The following is a 21,624-nucleotide window of genomic DNA, read 5'->3' on the forward strand; positions in this document are numbered from 1 at the left end:
TTCTGATATATTCGTCATCTCGTTTATTTCTATTTTCCTTTTTTTTATCCTAAATTCTATACGCGCAAAAAAATAAAATAAAAAAAATATATATCACAATTAAGTACAAATCTTATCTTTAGGAATAAACCATTTACATAATTGTTTTTTATTTTTTTTATTTTTTTTATTTTTTTATTTTTTTCATTTTTTTTATTTTTTTTATTTTTTTTTTTTTTTTTTTTTTTTTTTTTTTATTATTTTTTTACTTAATTATTATGTATAAAATGGCAAATAAACACTATAAGACACAGAGTTATTCCCAATAATGCCTAAACCATCAATTGGGATGTAAGTAACACTAGTACATGTTTTTTCTTGTAATTAATTTAAAGCATGTTTTATAATAATGACTCCTACTGATAAAAAGTCCTACGTTTTTCAGTGCAAAATTAACGAAAAACCTGCCCAAGCTATAGCCGGTAAAGGCACTCGTATCACCATTGAAAAGGATGGTAAAATATATAGTGATATTATTGATGCCGTTACTAGTGCTGCTGTTGGTGCTTTGGGATGGGGTGATGGATACATCGTCGATATTATCACTGAAGCAGCCAAGACCTCTACCTATTCTTTCCCATCTTTGATTGGTAACAAACAATCCGAAGAACTGGCTAAATTTTACATCGACAATTCCCCAAAGGATGCATTTGCTTCTGCTTTATGGTGTTGCTCTGGTTCGGAAGCTAATGAAAGTTGTATGAAAATCATGTACCAGTACTGGTTAGAACGTGGCAAGACAAAAAAAACAAAATTTATTTCTAGAAAGAGCTCTTATCATGGATTTACTATTGGTTCTCTATCTATTGCTGACAATGCTCGTGTGGTTGCCTTTAAGGATATCTTATTGCCAGAAACTCAATGTCTAAAGATGCCGGTTTGCTACCCATACAGATTCCAAAAAAAGGGCCAAACCGAAGCTGAATATGTCCAAGAATTACTAGGTAACTTGGAAAAGTTGATTGTTGATAATGATCCCGAAACCATTATTTCTGTTACTCTCGAAACATTGCCAGGCTCATCCATAGGCACTGTTCCGCCACCAAACGGATACCTACCAGGTATTCGTGCCTTGTGCAACAAATACGATATCTTGATGCACTTGGATGAAGTCATGTGTGGCACTGGTAGATCGAATCCAAACGGTGGATTGAATTGCTGGGAAAACTTCATGCCATTGAACCAAGGTCCAGATTTGCAATCAGTTGGTAAGGCTTTGGGATCTGGCTATGTCACTATTGCTGGTGTTTTGATCAGTCCAAAGGTTAAAGATGCATATGTTAATGGCAGTAACAGCGTCGTTGGTTCACACACCTATGCCTCCCATGCATTTAACTGTAGTGTTGCGTTAGGTATCCAAAAAAAAATCATTGAAAAAGGTTTGACTAAGAACATCTTCAAAATGGGCAACTTGATGGGTGAAACTTTGAAGAAGAAGTTACTAGCTAACGATAACATTGTTGGTGATGTCAGAGGTATTGGTGGGTTTTGGTCGTTGGAATTTGTTAGGGACAGAAAGGGAAAGATTAGCTTTGCTCCCAAATTAGATGTTGGCCACAGATTTCAAGCTGTGTGTTTTGAAAATGGCATAAATGTCATGGGTATGACTGGCACCTATGATTATACTACAGGGGAAGGTGATGTTGCACTGTTGGCGCCATCATTTATCATTACTGAGAACGATGTCGAGGAAATTGTTGAGAGAGTTGTTAAATCAGTCGATGAGTTGACTGCTGTTTTGAAAAGGGAAGGTGAATTTTAAGAAATAAGATCTGAATGTTTGTTTTTTTTGTTATTTTTTTTGTTATTTTTTTTGTTTTTTTTTTTTGTTATTTTTTTTTTTTGGAATTATTATTATTAGCTTGTTCTAAGCTGATATTTATTGGCATCTTGGCTTATTTTTTGTTGGAACTAAATCTGTTGGAACCATATTCCAATGGAAAGTAAATTAAGCAATGAATTTTGAAACATGTTTCATATTTTAGGAGGCGCAGTCAAATTTTGGTGGCGCGATTCAGGATTTAAGGTGACAATGAAGATAGAGCGAACAACGAATTGGAAAATATAATTTATGATATATAAAGGACACAAAAAATGAAGATTGAAAATAGAACAAATAAAATACATCTTATATATTTTGTATAATTATAAGTAATAGAAGAGAACACTCAGTAATAATACTATAATCAAGTATATACATTTACTACAACATAACAGTTTCACAATTAATCTACAAAGAATGTCCCATCCCTACAATTCCAACAATAATAATACTTCAGATCAGGTTTCATCTGAACATGGCACTCACACTGGGGGGAATTCAGTTATGCTTTCTAAGGACGATGTACTCGACAAGTTCAATAATTTGATACTCTCTTTTGATAATAAGGGTATGGACAAGAGTAACTTCGTTCCTGGTATGAAAATGTTTATATTTAGAATGAAACGTGATGGTTTAGGTTGTTTGCTTGAAAATGATGCTGTATCCGTCCTTGGTCCGGAGACGTTAAAAATGGCAGGTGAATTTTTTTTGTATTTTAAAAAATATTTTCCAGATGGATTTGATTCAAGCAATGGTTTGCAAATTCTGATTGATATCAATGCTGGTATTTATGATAAAACAAAAACATCAATTGTGAGAGAAATTTTGCAGGAATGGTCCAACTTGTATTATGATGGTAACGTTAGTGCAGCAAACTACATAACTAAGGTGAAAAATTTGATAGCTAAAACTAAGAATTACCATTGTGAAATGAGTGAATACGAGATGAAAAGGAGAATTATCGCATCTGTTAATGAGCATTATCCCGATTTTAAAAACATTATTTTGTACCAAAACAGTGGTAAGTTAAATGTTGACTTCGAAAAAATCTATGAAGTTATCATAAATTTATATGAAGAAAAAGAATGGAAACCAATCAAGGCAAAATTGGTACCGGGTATTAAACAGTACAAAGAATTTAAGTTTGAATATGGGGGTACCAAGTACATGCTCGTCAACAAACGAACAATCAGTGATGAAGAAATCCAAATGAACTCATTAACCGATTCGACTACGTTAAAACAACAAGTTTTGAAAAATGAAAATTTTAAAAATTTTGCTGTTGATGTTTTGAAGTTTGTCACAGTTTCTACCTCCTCTAGAGTCAAAAATGAATTTGTTGAGACTTTTTCAAAAACTCTTGACAATATCCATCAGGTATCAAGATTTATTTATGAACATAAAGACAAGAAAACTGTTGCTGTTTCTTTTGAAGAATCCAAATTACGTCACTATCTTTCTGAATGGAAATTAGATTTATTAAGAAGCCATAAAAATAAGGATGGTTATGTTCAAATCGGCTATGATCAACTGATTGCTCTTTTGCGTGCTACAGTTAAGTCTGTTAGTAAACAACGTCAACAGAAAGAAGAGGCCGCTCGTAAGTTAATGGAAGAAACTATTTCAGCTGCTGTTACAGAACATGAACAATTGGTTTCAGATCTTGCTCCTTTTCATACTATTCTACAATTGAATGGATCTTACCTCAAACAATCTAGCGTCGTTCAAGCTAAAGCGAAAGACGAATGGCTCAAGCAACCTGAAGATGCGAGAAAAGAAGGGTTTGATGCGTGGGCTCAGGCATGGTGGTGTGAAAATAAAGCAGATGCTATTATGATCGAGTTCGACAAATTAGCTAAAGATTCGACATTAGGTGCGTTTCTTGCAAAACAAAATGCGTTTCAAGAGTAACCATCTATTGTGGTTTTTTAAATATAAACTAGCAATTGCTTGTTATGGTTGTAGTTTCAATAAAGAAAAGAAAAAAAAATATAAAAGAAAAAAAAATATAAAAATTAAAAATAATACAAAAAAAAAATAAAACATACTCCTGTTGGAACTATATTTCAATAGGGAATTTAATTAAGCAACTAAGTTTTTCAGGCACGCTTCATGTTTTGAGGCGATTTCTAGGAGGCACAGTCAAGTTTGGTAAAGCATTTCAGGATTTAAGATGGCAATAAAAAAAGAGCGAACAATAAATTGGAACATATAATTTGTGATATGTAAATGAAAATTAGGAAAATGAAAAAAGAATAGTTCTTATATAATTATGTAGCTATAAATAAGAGAAGAGATCACTCAGTAAAAATACTATAATCAAGTATATAAATTTACTAAACACACAGATTTATAGTTGATATACAAAGATTGTCCCATCCCTATAATTCCAATAATAATAATAATAATAACACTTCAGATCCGGTTTCATCTGAATACAAATATTTGTTATTTTTGACTTCAAGAAATTATTGGATTGTACGAGTATAGAAATCAATACGTATCTAAAAACCATCATATATAAAAACACTATTAAGTACCTATATGATAGTAAAAAAAAAATGAAAGATTGAGTTTTTATAAATTCTAGATTAAAATATGTTTATGTAAATATGGTAGTTATTAGTTTTGTGCTGGTTTGATTTATACAAGCACAATGTTAAAATCTTATAACTGAAAATAAATAAACAAATTTACTCATTTTATACGATTTGCTATTAAAAAAAGTGAAGCCCTAAAACGTAAAAGTCAAAAAAAAACAGAGTCAAACAATTAGAGGCTAAGGTGTAGGATCAAAAAAATTAATGTCTATAAATTAGGGTCAAACATTTAAAGCCCTAAAAAAATAAAATCCAAAAATAAAATCCAAAAAATAAAATCCAAAACATATAATCCAAAACATATAATCCAAAACATATAATCCAAAAAATAAAGCCCTAAAAAAAACATCAGAAAAAGTGAAATCATGCAGTCCGAAAATAGCATATATCCCGATATGCCATCACTGCCATTCAAAGCTTAACCCGAGTTTCATCCTTATCTTATCTCAAAAAAAAATTAAAAAAAAAAAAATCTAATCTTTCATTCAATCTTTTCCATCCCCACTTTCAACAACAACAACAACAACAACAACAACCAAGATAAACTACAATAACACTGCGAAACAACTTTTAACTTTTGTGCAATCCTATATTCTGTATGTCTTGTCTATATAAATTACTATTCCAATTTAATATTTAACCAGAATAACACAAATCTATATACACTTTGCCATGTCTATACAACCTTATCGATAAACAATTTACTCCTTTTTTTTTATTTTTATCTAGAGCACGTGATTGACAACGTAACTACTTTTTTTTTATTTTTTTTTTTTTTGTTGCATAAACGCATCTTCCATTTCGAGTTGCTACTACAACTACTACTACAAAAAAAAGAAACAGTATCAATCATTTGAGCAGAAAAAAAAAAAAAAAAAAAAAACCCTTTACACAATTACTTTAATTCATACACACATACTTTTTATATCGAATAACCTATACAAAAAAAAAAATATACAAAGTGCCTGTGCAACAAATTCCAAATTCTTTGATGTAAATTTATGGCGGCCTGCTAATTTTGTGAACATATAGTTGATCTGAGTATTCTGTATTTTGTGAGCGTATGCATATTAAATCCATTTCAATCCTCAATATCACACACCACATTTACTTCCAGCATCAGAATGTAGAAATATAAATTGATAATACAAGCAGTTAACCAATGGAAATTTTCACAGGTTTTTTAATGGAATTTACGTTTCTAGCTTGTGTTTAGATTAATACAAAGAAAATTATATTCCTCATGCTACAGGAGTAATACTATACTTGTATCTAGGTTTGTGTTATATATACAAGTCTCTTTAGGGGGAAAAAAGTTATTTGTTCATGGCTTTGGCATAACAGTAATTGTACTCAAAATAATAAAAATAATTGCATTTGAACAGCATGAAAAGTGTTTTGCTGGAATATCAAATAAACTGGGCTATACACTTAAGTTCTGTGTATATTATTACAAAATATGTTGTTTTTTTTACGGAATATGGGGCTTTTTTTTTTAATACATTGTCTCAAAGTCTTTTATTAGTCCACTGAACAATCATATAAATATTGCCATATTACTATATTGTTTTTGGATCACTAATATGCCCCAATCTCAATTATTTACTCTACAGGTTCGGATAGTTTTCAAGTTGGTAAAAATGTTACCAAGCAAGATTTACATTTCACCCAAGAATTTGTTATCCAAGAGCGTAAAATAGATTGTACATTACACATTATTGACCCACACTTTGTTAGATCTTATTTCACCTAAAGTTTTATTTTTTACTAGTCTGTTCGAACCATCACAAAAGAGATTATTCTTATAGCATCAACAAATAAGTGGTAACTTATGCCTCCTCGTATCAAAGCAGCTGTTCACAAACTATTCTATATAGCACATCTTTCTTTTGTTGTTTCCTTATTTCAGATGTTTTGATGTTATGATAAGTGATAAAATATTTTAAAGTTTGAAACACAGAAATGTGAATGTTGTAATTCGCCAAAAGCTATGATAGTTGAATGATCTATTATTTCTGATTTATACTTGTAGTAATGACGATGTGTTTCGTAAAGAGATATGAAACAAAACTCTCTGCCTCTTTTCATGTGATAAGTTCTCAAAAACAATCTCTAAATCAGTATTGTTATCTCCACTAACAATTTAAAATTTTTGACAATAATCCTGTCTAGCTTATAAAGCATGTGTGTGTAAAAATTACAGGAGATACTAAAAAAGATACATCCACGTTCCTGTTTTACCAACAAATATAAAATGTTACTACACTTGATCTGTTTACAAAAATCATCTACCTTGATCTCAGTTCAAAATGTCATTAAAAACTAGAATTACATGGTGGTCAAGTGTTTTGCTGATTTGGATTGATTGCTGCTATTCCACAAAAATACATTTAGAATATTGATCAATAGCAATAATAATCGTGCTCCAAATACAATCTTCTTTTATTTTCCTGTAAATATTATTCACAAAATAATGTAGGTGGTGCCAAAAAGAAAATGAAGGAAATTGGTATCACAAATATACATCCCAGTTTTGTATAAGTTTTTCAACAACTGCTATGTAACAAGATCACTACTGCATTTCCACAATTGGATGATCTCATTAATTTCAAATGATTGAATTGGTAACATATAGAACAAAATAGACTGTAATTATTAATTAAGATTCAGTACTGTGCAGTGCCTAAATGTGTAACAAAATATATGTTTCATCATATTATTTGCAATGCTCTTGCTTTTAGTCAAAACAAATATCCTTCTCTTTCTAATAGTAAACCATTTCTTATCAACTCATGTTAGTCACACAATAAATCACAAATAAACTTGTTATCTACTCACTTGTTCATGTAAACATATCTCCCAATATATTGATACAATATTCCATAACAATACTTGTGTTACTCCTTTGATTAGGGGGGGGGGGAGTTCATTTCAACCTAAATCAGAATTTCAAATTCCACACTAATCATATAATGTCATTTTGTAATAAACCTTTTTTTTATGAATATAATATATAAATTGACATGCACATTTAGATTTTATGTATGCAATTGCTGGTCTTCATAAATATCACTGAATCTTTGAATATTTCTAGGTACAGTAATGTTTGGTATACACTCAGTAGATATAAACCGAGTATGTGTGTTGTCAGTTCTAGATCTAGTAGGATATTAGAATAAAAAGAAAAGCCTTATTACTAACCCACTTTTTTAAAATAGTAATTAGAAACAAAGTTATAAGTGGTAATACCAATGCTATACAGATCCGCAGTATTAGAATGAAAAATTAAATATAATAAAAGTATTCAGGTGTCAGATCGCACAGTATAACCTTATTTGTTATTTGATTGATTTGTGAATTGATACTTTAATAAATAGGCACTTTTTGTGTTTTCAGTGTATCTTTTCTTTTTAAACTTTTATCATGCTTAATCAGTTATACACCACTTATATTTTGGATGACATGTGAATATTGATGTGTGCTTATTAGTAACAATATGGTCCTTCACTCCAGTACAGTCATTATGATTCCAACAAACACGCAATGGTTATCCACTATAATAACAAAATAATAATAAACAGCCCCTTTATAGTGTTGTTTTTCTTCACTCCAATCAGTATATATCCAGTTGAAACATTCTTTGAAAGTGTAGATATGATTTCGTATTTTGATAGGTTTTATAAATACTACCTAAATATCTGTTTTTTGATCAAAAACTTTTCTAATTTCTTGTAAGTTGTTGTAAATTGTGTAAAATACTTGTTTTGTTTTGTTTTGTTTTGTTTTGTTTTGTTATTTCTGATAATCAACAAACTGTTTTTTTTTTAACTTTGTTGGTAATTCACAGCTTAAAAATATTTAGCATTTTTTACGAAAAAAATCTTTTTTTTTTTTTTTGCAGCCAAAGAAACAATTTTTTTTTTCGTTCGCTCAAAAATATCATCTAAATTCACAATGTTATTTTATTAATAAAACTTTAATAAATGTTATCTAATATGAAATATAGAAAGTGAAATTGCATTTGAACACCAGTTATTTCAAGAGTTATGGAGAGTTAGAAATACACCAAGTTTTCACCCAACATATTTTATAAATTCACTAGAGAAACTATGTCATTGTAACTATCAAGACCATAAATAATTCCAAGCATTCAGATAACATATGAAGCAACGAGAACTAAAAACTAAGTAGTTTAATATTACATATTGCAACAAGGATAATAGATGTGATAAAACCCAATGAATAAAGTTAAGACTAGTTTTCAATAACAAGTTTGTTTTGTTATATGGATTATGTTACAATTCATTATATGTAAAGAATGAAGTTTATTTTTGTTAATTAACACCAAATAGCAGCAAACTTAAAATGAATGAATCACAACATCTCAATTGAACATACACAATGAATCAAATACCATTCAATATTGTTTTCAAATTTCTATCTATATTACAAGATCTCTACTTGTATGTTTTTTCTTTTAATATACGCTAAAGTTGATGAAATATGACAAATACTCCGTTGACGAGGAATGCACTTCGCAGGATATACACACTTGTCTTTCAATATGAGCTTATGATTACACATTGTGATAAAGCAAGCACTTATATGAACTAATTATTAACAAACACTTGAATTATGGAATAATAAAAAACATAGAGCCTGTTAACTAAAGAATAATATATATATGAAGGGAAACTTTATCACCAATCATGTTACAAATAAACATCGATTTTATAGAATCTAAGCAGACTTATAAGTTTGGAATTATTGGTTTAAAATACACAACATAAATTGACCCACTAATTGAGAATTTACTTCCAAAAGAATAGATCTATCTTATTCTTCATAGTTTAAGGCACTTCTTTTTACTATTATTATTAAACTTTTGAACTCAGCAATAGAAGAAGAATTAAAATAAAAAATTAGTATGAGAAACAAGAAAGAAAATAGTATTCCAATGTTATCGATAAATAATCAGAAAAAAAATTTTATTAGAAATAAAAACAACTTACAGTATGAAAAACTAAGTTGCTTCGATATTATAAAAACACAAAATATGAAATCTGAACAAAATAAATACAAAAAAAAATTGACAAACTTGAAAAAAAACTGACGAACTTGAAAAACAAAACTGACGAATTTGAAAAAAACTAACAAACTTAAAAAAAAAAATAAACTAAATATATCAGATACTATTCGAAAAATAAATTTTCACAAGAGTAATCTTAAAATAAATTGAAAAACAAAACAAATAAAGTTAAGAACATCTTGAAAGTGGATATTCTGTTTGAAACAGCACCAGCTTGGTAAATAGAAATTAATCCACTAGATGCTGGTTGAGATTGAATACTTTGAACTTCAATACCAGCTGTGCTAGAAACAGTTTCTGATTGAACAGTGGTGGTAATAACTTTGCCACCAGATGTAGTCTTGGTAACAACATTGTTGGAATTACCAGAGTTGCCACTGCCACTCTTGGTAACAGTGGTGTAAACAGAACCAGAAGAAATGGTCTCAACATATTCACTAGCATTGCCTGGAGAACCTGATCCGTTTTCATTATTATTGTTTGGAACAATAGTAGATGTAATAACAGATGTGATGGTACTACCTGATGTAGTGTACACACTAGTCTTAGTAACAGTAACTGGTGTATTAGCAGTTTCGGAACTACCAGATCCACCGTTGTTGTTGTTGTTGTTTGGAACAATAGTAGAGGTGATAGTAGCAGTAATGGTACTACCAGATGTAGTGAATACACTAGTCTTAGTAACAGTAACTGGTGTATTAGCAGTTTCGGAATTACCAGATCCACCGTTGTTGTTGTTGTTGTTTGGAACAATAGTAGAAGTGATAGTAGCAGTAATGGTGCTACCAGATGTGGTAAACACACTAGTCTTAGTAACAGTAACTGGTGTATTAGCAGTTTCGGAATTACCAGATCCACCGTTGTTGTTGTTGTTTGGAACAATAGTGGATGTGATAGTAGCAGTGATGGTACTACCAGATGTAGTGAATACACTAGTCTTAGTAACAGTGACTGGTGTATTACCAGTTTCAGAACTACCAGATCCACCGTTGTTGTTGTTGTTATTTGGAACAATAGTGGAGGTGATAGTAGCAGTAATGGTACTACCAGATGTAGTGAATACACTAGTCTTAGTAACAGTAACTGGTGTATTGGAAGTCTCAGAACTAACAGAATAAACTTCGGAACCGGAATTGTTAGAACCACCATTATTGTTGTTGTTGTTGTTTGGAACAGTGGTGGTAGTAGCATCGCATGTGACAATAGTCGAGGTTATAGTTCTGCCAGATGTAACAATCACAGTAGTTCTTGTGACACTAGAAGGCAATCCAGATGTCTCAGTAGTTGGATTAACTGGAGAAACAGTTTCAGAAGTAGAGGTAGTACCTGGAATAGTAGTCAATGGAGATGATTTAGAGCTGGTAGTGTTAAAATAACCAAATCCTGGTGTTTCAACGTAAATAATAGTGGAAGTGGTAGACAATCCATTAGAGCCAGTAACAGTGAAAATGTTAATGGAATAAGTTGAAGTGTAAGCACCACCCCAAGAGGTAAATATAGTACTAATGCCATGATTTTCTGGAGTTTCAACTGTGTAAATGGTAGATGTAGTTGGTTTACCATCAGTACCAGTAGTAGTGAAAATCGAAGTACCAACAGTAGTAGTAACGGATCCAGTCCATGGAACATTAGTAGTTGAAGCACCATGGTTAGCTGGTGTTTCAACAGTGTAGATGGTAGACGTAGTTGGAATACCATCAGTACCAGTATTAGTGATAACGCTAGTACCAATAGTAGATGTAACAGATCCAGTCCATGGTGTGTATGTGGTGGTAACACCGTTGTTGGTTGGGGTTTCAACTGTGTAGATGGTAGATGTAGTTGGAATACCGTCTGAGCCAATACTGGTAGTTACCCTAGTACCAATGGTAGAAGTGAATGTACCGGTCCATGGTGTGTACGTGGTGGTAACACCGTTGTTGGTTGGGGTTTCAACTGTGTAGATGGTAGATGTAGTTGGAATACCGTCTGAGCCAATACTGGTAGTTACACTAGTACCAATGGTGGAAGTGAAGGTACCAGTCCATGGTGTGTAAGTGGTGGTAACAGCATCAACATCTGGAGTTTCAACGGTGTAAATAGTTGAGGTGGTTGGAATACCATCTGAGCCAATACTGGTGGTTACACTAGTATCAATGGTGGAAGTGAATGTACCAGTCCATGGTGTGTAAGTGGTGGTAACAGCATCAACATCTGGAGTTTCAACGGTGTAAATAGTTGAGGTGGTTGGAATACCATCTGAGCCAATACTGGTAGTGACACTAGTACCAATGGTGGAAGTGAAGGTACCAGTCCATGGTGTGTAGGTGGTAGTAACAGCATCAACTTCTGGAGTTTCAACAGTATAGATGGTAGATGTAGTTGGAATACCATCTGAGCCAATACTGGTAGTGACACTAGTACCAATGGTGGAAGTGAAGGTACCAGTCCATGGTGTGTAGGTGGTAGTAACAGCATCAACTTCTGGAGTTTCAACAGTATAGATGGTAGATGTAGTTGGAATACCATCTGAGCCAATACTGGTAGTGACACTAGTACCAATGGTAGAAGTGAATGTACCAGTCCATGGTGTGTAAGTGGTGGTAACAGCATCAACATCTGGAGTTTCAACGGTGTAAATAGTTGAGGTGGTTGGAATACCGTCTGAGCCAATACTGGTAGTTACACTAGTACCAATGGTAGAAGTGAATGTACCAGTCCATGGTGTGTAAGTGGTAGTAACAGCATCAACATCTGGAGTTTCAACGGTGTAAATAGTTGAGGTGGTTGGAATACCATCTGAGCCAATACTGGTAGTGACACTAGTACCAATGGTGGAAGTGAAGGTACCAGTCCATGGTGTGTAGGTGGTAGTAACAGCATCAACTTCTGGAGTTTCAACAGTATAGATGGTAGATGTAGTTGGAATACCATCTGAGCCAATACTGGTAGTGACACTAGTACCAATGGTGGAAGTGAATGTACCAGTCCATGGTGTGTAAGTGGTGGTAACAGCATCAACATCTGGAGTTTCAACGGTGTAAATAGTTGAGGTGGTTGGAATACCGTCTGAGCCAATACTGGTGGTTACACTAGTACCAATGGTGGAAGTGAATGTACCAGTCCATGGTGTGTAAGTGGTGGTAACAGCATCAACATCTGGAGTTTCAACGGTGTAAATAGTTGAGGTGGTTGGAATACCATCTGAGCCAATACTGGTAGTGACACTAGTACCAATGGTGGAAGTGAAGGTACCAGTCCATGGTGTGTAGGTGGTAGTAACAGCATCAACTTCTGGAGTTTCAACAGTATAGATGGTAGATGTAGTTGGAATACCATCTGAGCCAATACTGGTAGTGACACTAGTACCAATGGTGGAAGTGAAGGTACCAGTCCATGGTGTGTAGGTGGTAGTAACAGCATCAACTTCTGGAGTTTCAACAGTATAGATGGTAGATGTAGTTGGAATACCATCTGAGCCAATACTGGTAGTGACACTAGTACCAATGGTAGAAGTGAATGTACCAGTCCATGGTGTGTAAGTGGTGGTAACAGCATCAACATCTGGAGTTTCAACGGTGTAAATAGTTGAGGTGGTTGGAATACCGTCTGAGCCAATACTGGTAGTGACACTAGTACCAATGGTGGAAGTGAATGTACCAGTCCATGGTGTGTAAGTGGTAGTAACAGCATCAACATCTGGAGTTTCAACGGTGTAAATAGTTGAGGTGGTTGGAATACCATCTGAGCCAATACTGGTAGTGACACTAGTACCAATGGTGGAAGTGAAGGTACCAGTCCATGGTGTGTAGGTGGTAGTAACAGCATCAACTTCTGGAGTTTCAACAGTATAGATGGTAGATGTAGTTGGAATACCATCTGAGCCAATACTGGTAGTGACACTAGTACCAATGGTGGAAGTGAATGTACCAGTCCATGGTGTGTAAGTGGTAGTAACAGCATCAACTTCTGGAGTTTCAACAGTATAGATGGTAGATGTAGTTGGAATACCATCTGAGCCAATACTGGTAGTGACACTAGTACCAATGGTAGAAGTGAAGGTACCAGTCCATGGTGTGTAAGTGGTGGTAACAGCATCAACATCTGGAGTTTCAACAGTGTAGATGGTGGAGGTAGTTGGAATACCATCTGAACCAATACTGGTAGTTACACTAGTACCAATGGTAGAAGTGAATGTACCAGTCCATGGTGTGTAGGTGGTAGTAACAGCATCGTGTTCTGGAGTTTCAACGGTGTAAATAGTTGAGGTGGTTGGAATACCATCTGAGCCAATACTGGTAGTGACACTAGTACCAATGGTGGAAGTGAAGGTACCAGTCCATGGTGTGTAGGTGGTAGTAACAGCATCAACTTCTGGAGTTTCAACAGTATAGATGGTAGATGTAGTTGGAATACCATCTGAGCCAATACTGGTAGTGACACTAGTACCAATGGTGGAAGTGAAGGTACCAGTCCATGGTGTGTAGGTGGTAGTAACAGCATCAACTTCTGGAGTTTCAACAGTATAGATGGTAGATGTAGTTGGAATACCATCTGAGCCAATACTGGTAGTGACACTAGTACCAATGGTGGAAGTGAAGGTACCAGTCCATGGTGTGTAGGTGGTAGTAACAGCATCAACTTCTGGAGTTTCAACAGTATAGATGGTAGATGTAGTTGGAATACCATCTGAGCCAATACTGGTAGTGACACTAGTACCAATGGTAGAAGTGAATGTACCAGTCCATGGTGTGTAAGTGGTGGTAACAGCATCAACATCTGGAGTTTCAACAGTGTAGATGGTAGATGTAGTTGGAATACCATCTGAGCCAATACTGGTAGTAACACTAGTACCAATGGTAGAAGTGAATGTACCAGTCCATTGTGTGTAGGTGGTAGTAACAGCATCAACTTCTGGAGTTTCAACAGTGTAGATGGTGGAGGTATTTGGAATACCGTCTGAACCAATACTGGTAGTTACACTAGTACCAATGGTAGAAGTGAATGTACCGGTCCATGGTGTGTAAGTGGTAGTAACAGCATCAGCTTCTGGAGTTTCAACAGTGTAGATGGTGGAGGTAGTTGGAATACCGTCTGAGCCAATACTGGTAGTTACACTAGTACCAATGGTGGAAGTGAATGTACCAGTCCATGGTGTGTAAGTGGTAGTAACAGCATCAACATCTGGAGTTTCAACGGTGTAAATAGTTGAGGTGGTTGGAATACCATCTGAGCCAATACTGGTAGTGACACTAGTACCAATGGTGGAAGTGAAGGTACCAGTCCATGGTGTGTAGGTGGTAGTAACAGCATCAACTTCTGGAGTTTCAACAGTATAGATGGTAGATGTAGTTGGAATACCATCTGAGCCAATACTGGTAGTGACACTAGTACCAATGGTAGAAGTGAATGTACCAGTCCATGGTGTGTAAGTGGTGGTAACAGCATCAACATCTGTAGTTTCAACAGTGTAGATGGTAGATGTAGTTGGAATACCATCTGAGCCAATACTGGTAGTAACACTAGTACCAATGGTAGAAGTGAATGTACCAGTCCATTGTGTGTAGGTGGTAGTAACAGCATCAACTTCTGGAGTTTCAACAGTGTAGATGGTAGATGTAGTTGGAATACCATCTGAGCCAATACTGGTAGTAACACTAGTACCAATGGTGGAAGTGAATGTACCAGTCCATTGTGTGTAAGTGGTAGTAACAGCATCAGCTTCTGGAGTTTCAACTGTATAGATAGTTGAGGTAGTTGGAATACCATCTGATCCAATACTGGTAGTAACACTAGTACCAATGGTAGAAGTGAATGCACCAGTCCATGGTGTGTAGGTGGTAGTAACAGCATCGTGTTCTGGAGTTTCAACTGTATAGATAGTTGAGGTAGTTGGAATACCATCTGATCCAATACTGGTTGTAACACTAGTACCAATGGTAGAAGTGAATGCACCAGTCCATGGTGTGTAGGTGGTAGTAACAGCATCGTGTTCTGGAGTTTCAACTGTATAAACGGTAGATGTAGTTGGAATACCGTCTGATCCAATACTGGTTGTAACACTAGTACCAATGGTAGAAGTGAATGCACCAGTCCATGGAGTATAAGTGGTAGTAACAGCATCGTGTTCTGGAGTTTCAACTGTATAGATAGTGGAGGTGGTTGGAATACCATCTGAACCAATACTGGTAGTTACACTAGTACCAATGGTAGAAGTGAATGCACCAGTCCATGGTGTGTAGGTGGTAGTAACAGCATCAACTTCTGGAGTTTCAACAGTATAGATGGTAGATGTAGTTGGAATACCATCTGAGCCAATACTGGTAGTGACACTAGTACCAATGGTAGAAGTGAATGCACCAGTCCATGGTGTGTAGGTGGTAGTAACAGCATCGTGTTCTGGAGTTTCAACTGTATAGATAGTTGAGGTAGTTGGAATACCATCTGAGCCAATACTGGTAGTGACACTAGTACCAATGGTGGAAGTGAATGTACCAGTCCATGGTGTGTAAGTGGTAGTAACAGCATCAACTTCTGGAGTTTCAACAGTATAGATGGTAGATGTAGTTGGAATACCATCTGAGCCAATACTGGTAGTGACACTAGTACCAATGGTAGAAGTGAATGTACCAGTCCATGGTGTGTAAGTGGTGGTAACAGCATCAACATCTGGAGTTTCAACAGTGTAGATGGTGGAGGTAGTTGGAATACCATCTGAACCAATACTGGTAGTTACACTAGTACCAATGGTAGAAGTGAATGCACCAGTCCATGGTGTGTAGGTGGTAGTAACAGCATCGTGTTCTGGAGTTTCAACAGTGTAGATGGTGGAGGTAGTTGGAATACCGTCTGAACCAATACTGGTAGTTACACTAGTACCAATGGTAGAAGTGAATGTACCGGTCCATGGTGTGTAAGTGGTAGTAACAGCATCAACATCTGGAGTTTCAACGGTGTAAATAGTTGAGGTGGTTGGAATACCATCTGAGCCAATACTGGTAGTGACACTAGTACCAATGGTGGAAGTGAAGGTACCAGTCCATGGTGTGTAGGTGGTAGTAACAGCATCAACTTCTGGAGTTTCAACGGTGTAAATAGTTGAGGTGGTTGGAATACCATCTGAGCCAATACTGGTAGTGACACTAGTACCAATGGTAGAAGTGAATGTACCAGTCCATTGTGTGTAGGTGGTGGTAACAGCATCAACATCTGGAGTTTCAACGGTGTAAATAGTTGAGGTGGTTGGAATACCATCTGAGCCAATACTGGTAGTGACACTAGTACCAATGGTAGAAGTGAAGGTACCAGTCCATGGTGTGTAGGTGGTAGTAACAGCATCAACTTCTGGAGTTTCAACAGTATAGATGGTAGATGTAGTTGGAATACCATCTGAGCCAATACTGGTAGTAACACTAGTACCAATGGTGGAAGTGAAGGTACCAGTCCATGGTGTGTAGGTGGTAGTAACAGCATCAACTTCTGGAGTTTCAACTGTATAGATAGTTGAGGTAGTTGGAATACCATCTGATCCAATACTGGTAGTAACACTAGTACCAATGGTAGAAGTGAATGCACCAGTCCATGGTGTGTAGGTGGTAGTAACAGCATCAACTTCTGGAGTTTCAACAGTATAGATGGTGGAGGTAGTTGGAATACCATCTGAACCAATACTGGTAGTTACACTAGTACCAATGGTAGAACTGAATGCACCAGTCCATGGTGTGTAGGTGGTAGTAACAGCATCAGCTTCTGGAGTTTCAACTGTATAGATAGTTGAGGTAGTTGGAATACCATCTGATCCAATACTGGTAGTAACACTAGTACCAATGGTAGAAGTGAATGCACCAGTCCATGGTGTGTAGGTGGTAGTAACAGCATCAGCTTCTGGAGTTTCAACAGTGTAAACGGTAGATATAGTTGGTTTACCATCTGATCCAATACTGGTAATAACACTAGTACCAATGGTAGAAGTGAATGTACCAGTCCATGGTGTGTAGGTGGTAGTGGTAGCTCTCATATCTGGAGTTTCAACTGTGTAAATAGTGGAGGTAGTTGGAATACCATCTGATCCAGTCGTAGTAAGAACACTAGTAGCAATAGTAGATGTATAGGTACCAGTCCATGGTTTGTAAGTTGTTGTATTTGCACTTGGAGCATCACATGTTTCAGAGGCGTCTTCAAAATTGTAGACAACCTCAGACCAATCGTTATGATATACACCATCTGGATCTGTGTAACCGAAATTTATCCCACCGATATTTTGACGATTAACGTAAAATACTCTTAAAGGATAGTAAACACCAGCATATAGAGCAACAGAAACTTGGTTAACACCTGTAGGACCACTGGAGGACCACAAGGAATCAATTTGGTAAGATCTTGGAGTAATAGAGGTAGAATTCTGTAAACAACATCTAAATGCTGCATCGGCACCGAAGGAAACGACACCTAAATCATCAATATAGTCCAAATATATAGTATAAACACCTGTGGTTGGTGGAACAAAGTAACCAGTAGCAAGGAAAGTCCAATTTGTAAGATAAAACGGTGTTGAATAATCAAACCCAGGTGGTAAAGTTCCTAATTGAAGAGCGACATTAGTGTTATCAGGGACAAATTCGTATGTTAAATTGGTAGCACCATAAGTTTCACCAAACATACCATAATCAACAAAGCCACCATTGATATATTCAGAACTCACATAGGTATCCCAATCGGCGGTACCTGTATTAGTTTTGGGGTTATACGTCAAATAATTATAATGATAGAATTGAACATGAAAACCCATGTTTTCGCCAGCCTTATCAAGGGTGGATGGTATACACCCACTAGCATATTGAGCTATCACACCTGTAGCATATGCGTGTTTAATAAAAAAATTAAATAATAAACCAGCCAAAAGCCAACTTAGAGAAGAACTTCTCTGTTTTCTTTCGAGCATTGTTGCTATGTTTGATAGTTTTTATTTTTTTCTTAACTTTCTAATATTTAGTATTTTTTAAAATAATAAAGCTTTTTCTAAACAAATCAATACTAATTTATCTCCCATAAGAAATAAGCATGTTTATCCATGTACTTTATATATCATCCTTATCATTAATAAAACCCAGCTGGGTGCTTCCAATTTTTTTTTTCCCCCTTCTATGTTTCCAAAAAAAAAAAAAACAATACGATAAATTCATGGTTTATGCTATATGGTTTCTTTTCTTTTCTTTTTATTTATTACGTAACTCTATCTGGATCTATATGTATGTTTAACCCATGTAGACACCTTTGTCCTAATAATGGATTTAGTTTACGTAAAAAAATTGATAATCATTCAGCACTCTAGTCCTTGTATCCAAAAAAAAAAAAAAAAAAAAAAAAAAAGCTGTAATATGAAAAAATCACTTATTAATCATTGATTTAAAGTTATTTCTTTTTCGTAAATATGTTTCAGTTGCTAGAATCTGCATTAATCATTAATTGTTTTTGAACCAAAAATATTTCCGAATCTTTTATTGTTAAAGTAAACCCAAAACAATATAATTACTATGATAGTTGTAAAAATAGTAAAATCAACACATAACATGTTTCAGTAGTAATATCTAGTATATTTATTTGTGAATGGTTGAAAAAAATATTTACTTCTAATAAGCTCTTTAATGAAAACTATTATAATGTTTTTCCTGTGAAAAAAAATAGGTAAATCTTTTGTTTGTGCAGAAAATGTGTAAACTTTAAAGTATTTTATTATCTTACAGAGTTTTCATTGCTTCATACCTTTGTTTCCATCATTAAAAATATGATTTGTTTTTTTTATCCAGAATACTTTTGTATAATTATATCGCCATAAAAAATCTGCAGTTAGTAAAAAAATGAGCTCTATTTACATTACAATTATCACTTTTTCTTCTGCTTTGTTTAATCGTTTGCTATTATGCATATAAACTGTTCGTTGTATTTTTATAATAAATGATTTTTCTAACGATATTAAAATGTAAGTGGGTATAGCATCTCATTTTCTTAACCAACTTTTTTTTTTTCCAAAAACATTTTTATTGTTTTAATCATCATATTAAAAGAAAAAATCTTTGTAGTAATCAAAAAGTTGGTTAAAAAAATTGTTCGCTTTTTTGCTTTTAGCTTGTTTACTTTTTAATAGCTTTGAACGTAATTGTAAAACTTCTATTTATAGTTTATTTTTTTCATTTATTTTTTTCACTCTCAGAAGTTTTTCGGTTTAATGTTTAATTTATAAACGGAGGTCGGATGTATCGTTTGTTACCATAAAAAAAGTTGGTTAATTTTAAAAAAGTTTTTCCAGTAAATTACGGATAAAATAAACTAAAAAAAACTAAAAAAAATCAACTTACAGTTTATAAGGTTAGTATCGTAAATGACTGTTTGAAACATTTATAGATAATAGCCCTTACATTATATTGTTCTTTGGATATTTAGGAATTCGATAAAACATACAGCTGATATTCTTCTTTGCTAAAAAATAAATTGACCAACTTTCTCAAGAAAGTGTTAAAAAAAGTTATTGTGCTTCTTATGTTTTTAACAATGTTTCACAACCAAAAAAAAAAAAAAAAAAAAAAAAAAGTAATTGAGCTTTATTGTGCTTCTTACGTTTTTAACAATGTTTCACAATCAATAAAAAAAATTTTTTTTTTTAGTGATGTAATGTTTTAACACAAAAAATAAAAAAAAATTGTGGCTGAGCAATATGAGAGGGGGGAGGGGGAGGAGGGGATGGTTCGGATAAAATGGGTATGAAAAAGTTTGGTATTGTTGTTACTATGTACGAAATTTATTTTCACAAAAGTTGATAAAAAATTTTTCTCTTCTTTGTTGTTGTTGTTGTTGTTAATGGTGCACGTGATGTGAATCACCAATTCTGTTGCAACGAACGCCCCTCACATATAATTCAGGACGGTGGCGAATAACACATAGGTGCAGCAACAGAACTAACATTATACAAACAAATACAAATCATTACGATGATAAATATATAGTTGTATAACAGGATATACTAAACAACATTAAGTCCATGAAGGAAAAAGATGGGAAAAAAAAACTTCAAAGAAAAAGGGTATGATCACATTTTCAACCACCAAATATGCGATAATCTCTTACGAAACATAACCCTCATTAAGGAAATAGGCAGTATAGCATTACTCCAACAAATACAGGCTAATCGGACGAAAGGAACGTGTATATGTGTGTGAAACAAAGGATCATATTTGTCCCCTGTTGGAAATTCAATACAGTCTGATAATACCATCGCTAAGAGTAAAATATTAAAGTATTTCGAATGATAATAAAAGATTTTGATTATTGAAAAAATAAAAAAGTATTCAAAAGATAAGCCTTTAGCATTCCACAAAAAAAGATTAGTTTGCCGCTATTCATGCTTTCTTTATGATACATAGCTGTTACAGATGTATGGAACAGCAATAACAAGAAAGCAATTATTCAGATCAAATGGGGTCGGAAATGTTATTATTATTGAAGGTATAGTGCACTCTTTTGATCGATTGTATAATCACATGCTAATGTTGCTTATCCGTGTTTCTTAGCCAATATCTTTATTATATTGTAATACAAAATTATAAAATTTAATAACATTTTATATATTTAACCTAAAATTTTTCTTTTTTCCGCAACATAAATCACCTTCGCTCCCCCATTTTGAAAATTTGGTTTCAATATTAAATAAACCTGCGTAATATTCATTCTTTACGTAATCTAAATCACGTGATAAACGAACAAAAACGTTCTAAGTCACGTGCTTTTTGTTTTTAAATAATTTTTTTTTTTTTTTTTGTTTTATGTAATGCATTTTTCAGATAGAATTTTAGTTCGAGTAAAAATAGATACACTCATTAACAGAAATATTTTAAGAGTTGTAAGAATTAAGATGTCTAAAAGTTTGTTAAATCAAGTTCGGCAATATATGAAGATAATAATAGCTAGCTCACGATAGAGTAAAAATTTTAATAACAAATTTATCAAATATTTTTAAACCATTATACATATACATATTTACTTCATTTTCAATTTTTTTTTTTTTAAAAAAATAACTATGGATAAGCCTATATGTATTGATA

General features: G+C 34.0%; 3 protein-coding genes across 3 annotated transcripts; 2 read left to right on the forward strand and 1 right to left on the reverse strand.

The window, feature by feature from the left end:
* Window positions 1-388: 388 nt before the first annotated feature.
* Window positions 389-1,801, forward strand: SCDLUD_004968 (uncharacterized protein; the record flags this gene model as incomplete). Its single annotated transcript, XM_046081632.1, has 1 exon — window positions 389-1,801. The coding sequence occupies one exon, from the start codon at window positions 389-391 to the stop codon at window positions 1,799-1,801; it is 1,413 nt and encodes a 470-aa protein (XP_045932579.1).
* A 477-nt stretch (window positions 1,802-2,278) lies between these two features.
* On the forward strand, window positions 2,279-3,772 carry SCDLUD_004969 (uncharacterized protein; the record flags this gene model as incomplete). The annotated part of the gene is made up of 1 exon (XM_046081633.1): window positions 2,279-3,772. The coding sequence occupies one exon, from the start codon at window positions 2,279-2,281 to the stop codon at window positions 3,770-3,772; it is 1,494 nt and encodes a 497-aa protein (XP_045932580.1).
* A 5,914-nt stretch (window positions 3,773-9,686) lies between these two features.
* SCDLUD_004970 (uncharacterized protein) lies at window positions 9,687-18,470 on the reverse strand (the record flags this gene model as incomplete). Its single annotated transcript, XM_046081634.1, has 1 exon — window positions 9,687-18,470. One exon carries the CDS (start codon window positions 18,468-18,470, stop codon window positions 9,687-9,689), a length of 8,784 nt encoding a protein of 2,927 aa, XP_045932581.1.
* Between the last annotated feature and the right edge of the window lie 3,154 nt (window positions 18,471-21,624).

The sequence above is a fragment of the Saccharomycodes ludwigii genome, chromosome VII (genome assembly GCF_020623625.1).
Source record: "Saccharomycodes ludwigii strain NBRC 1722 chromosome VII, whole genome shotgun sequence".
Classification (NCBI taxonomy): domain Eukaryota; kingdom Fungi; phylum Ascomycota; class Saccharomycetes; order Saccharomycodales; family Saccharomycodaceae; genus Saccharomycodes; species Saccharomycodes ludwigii.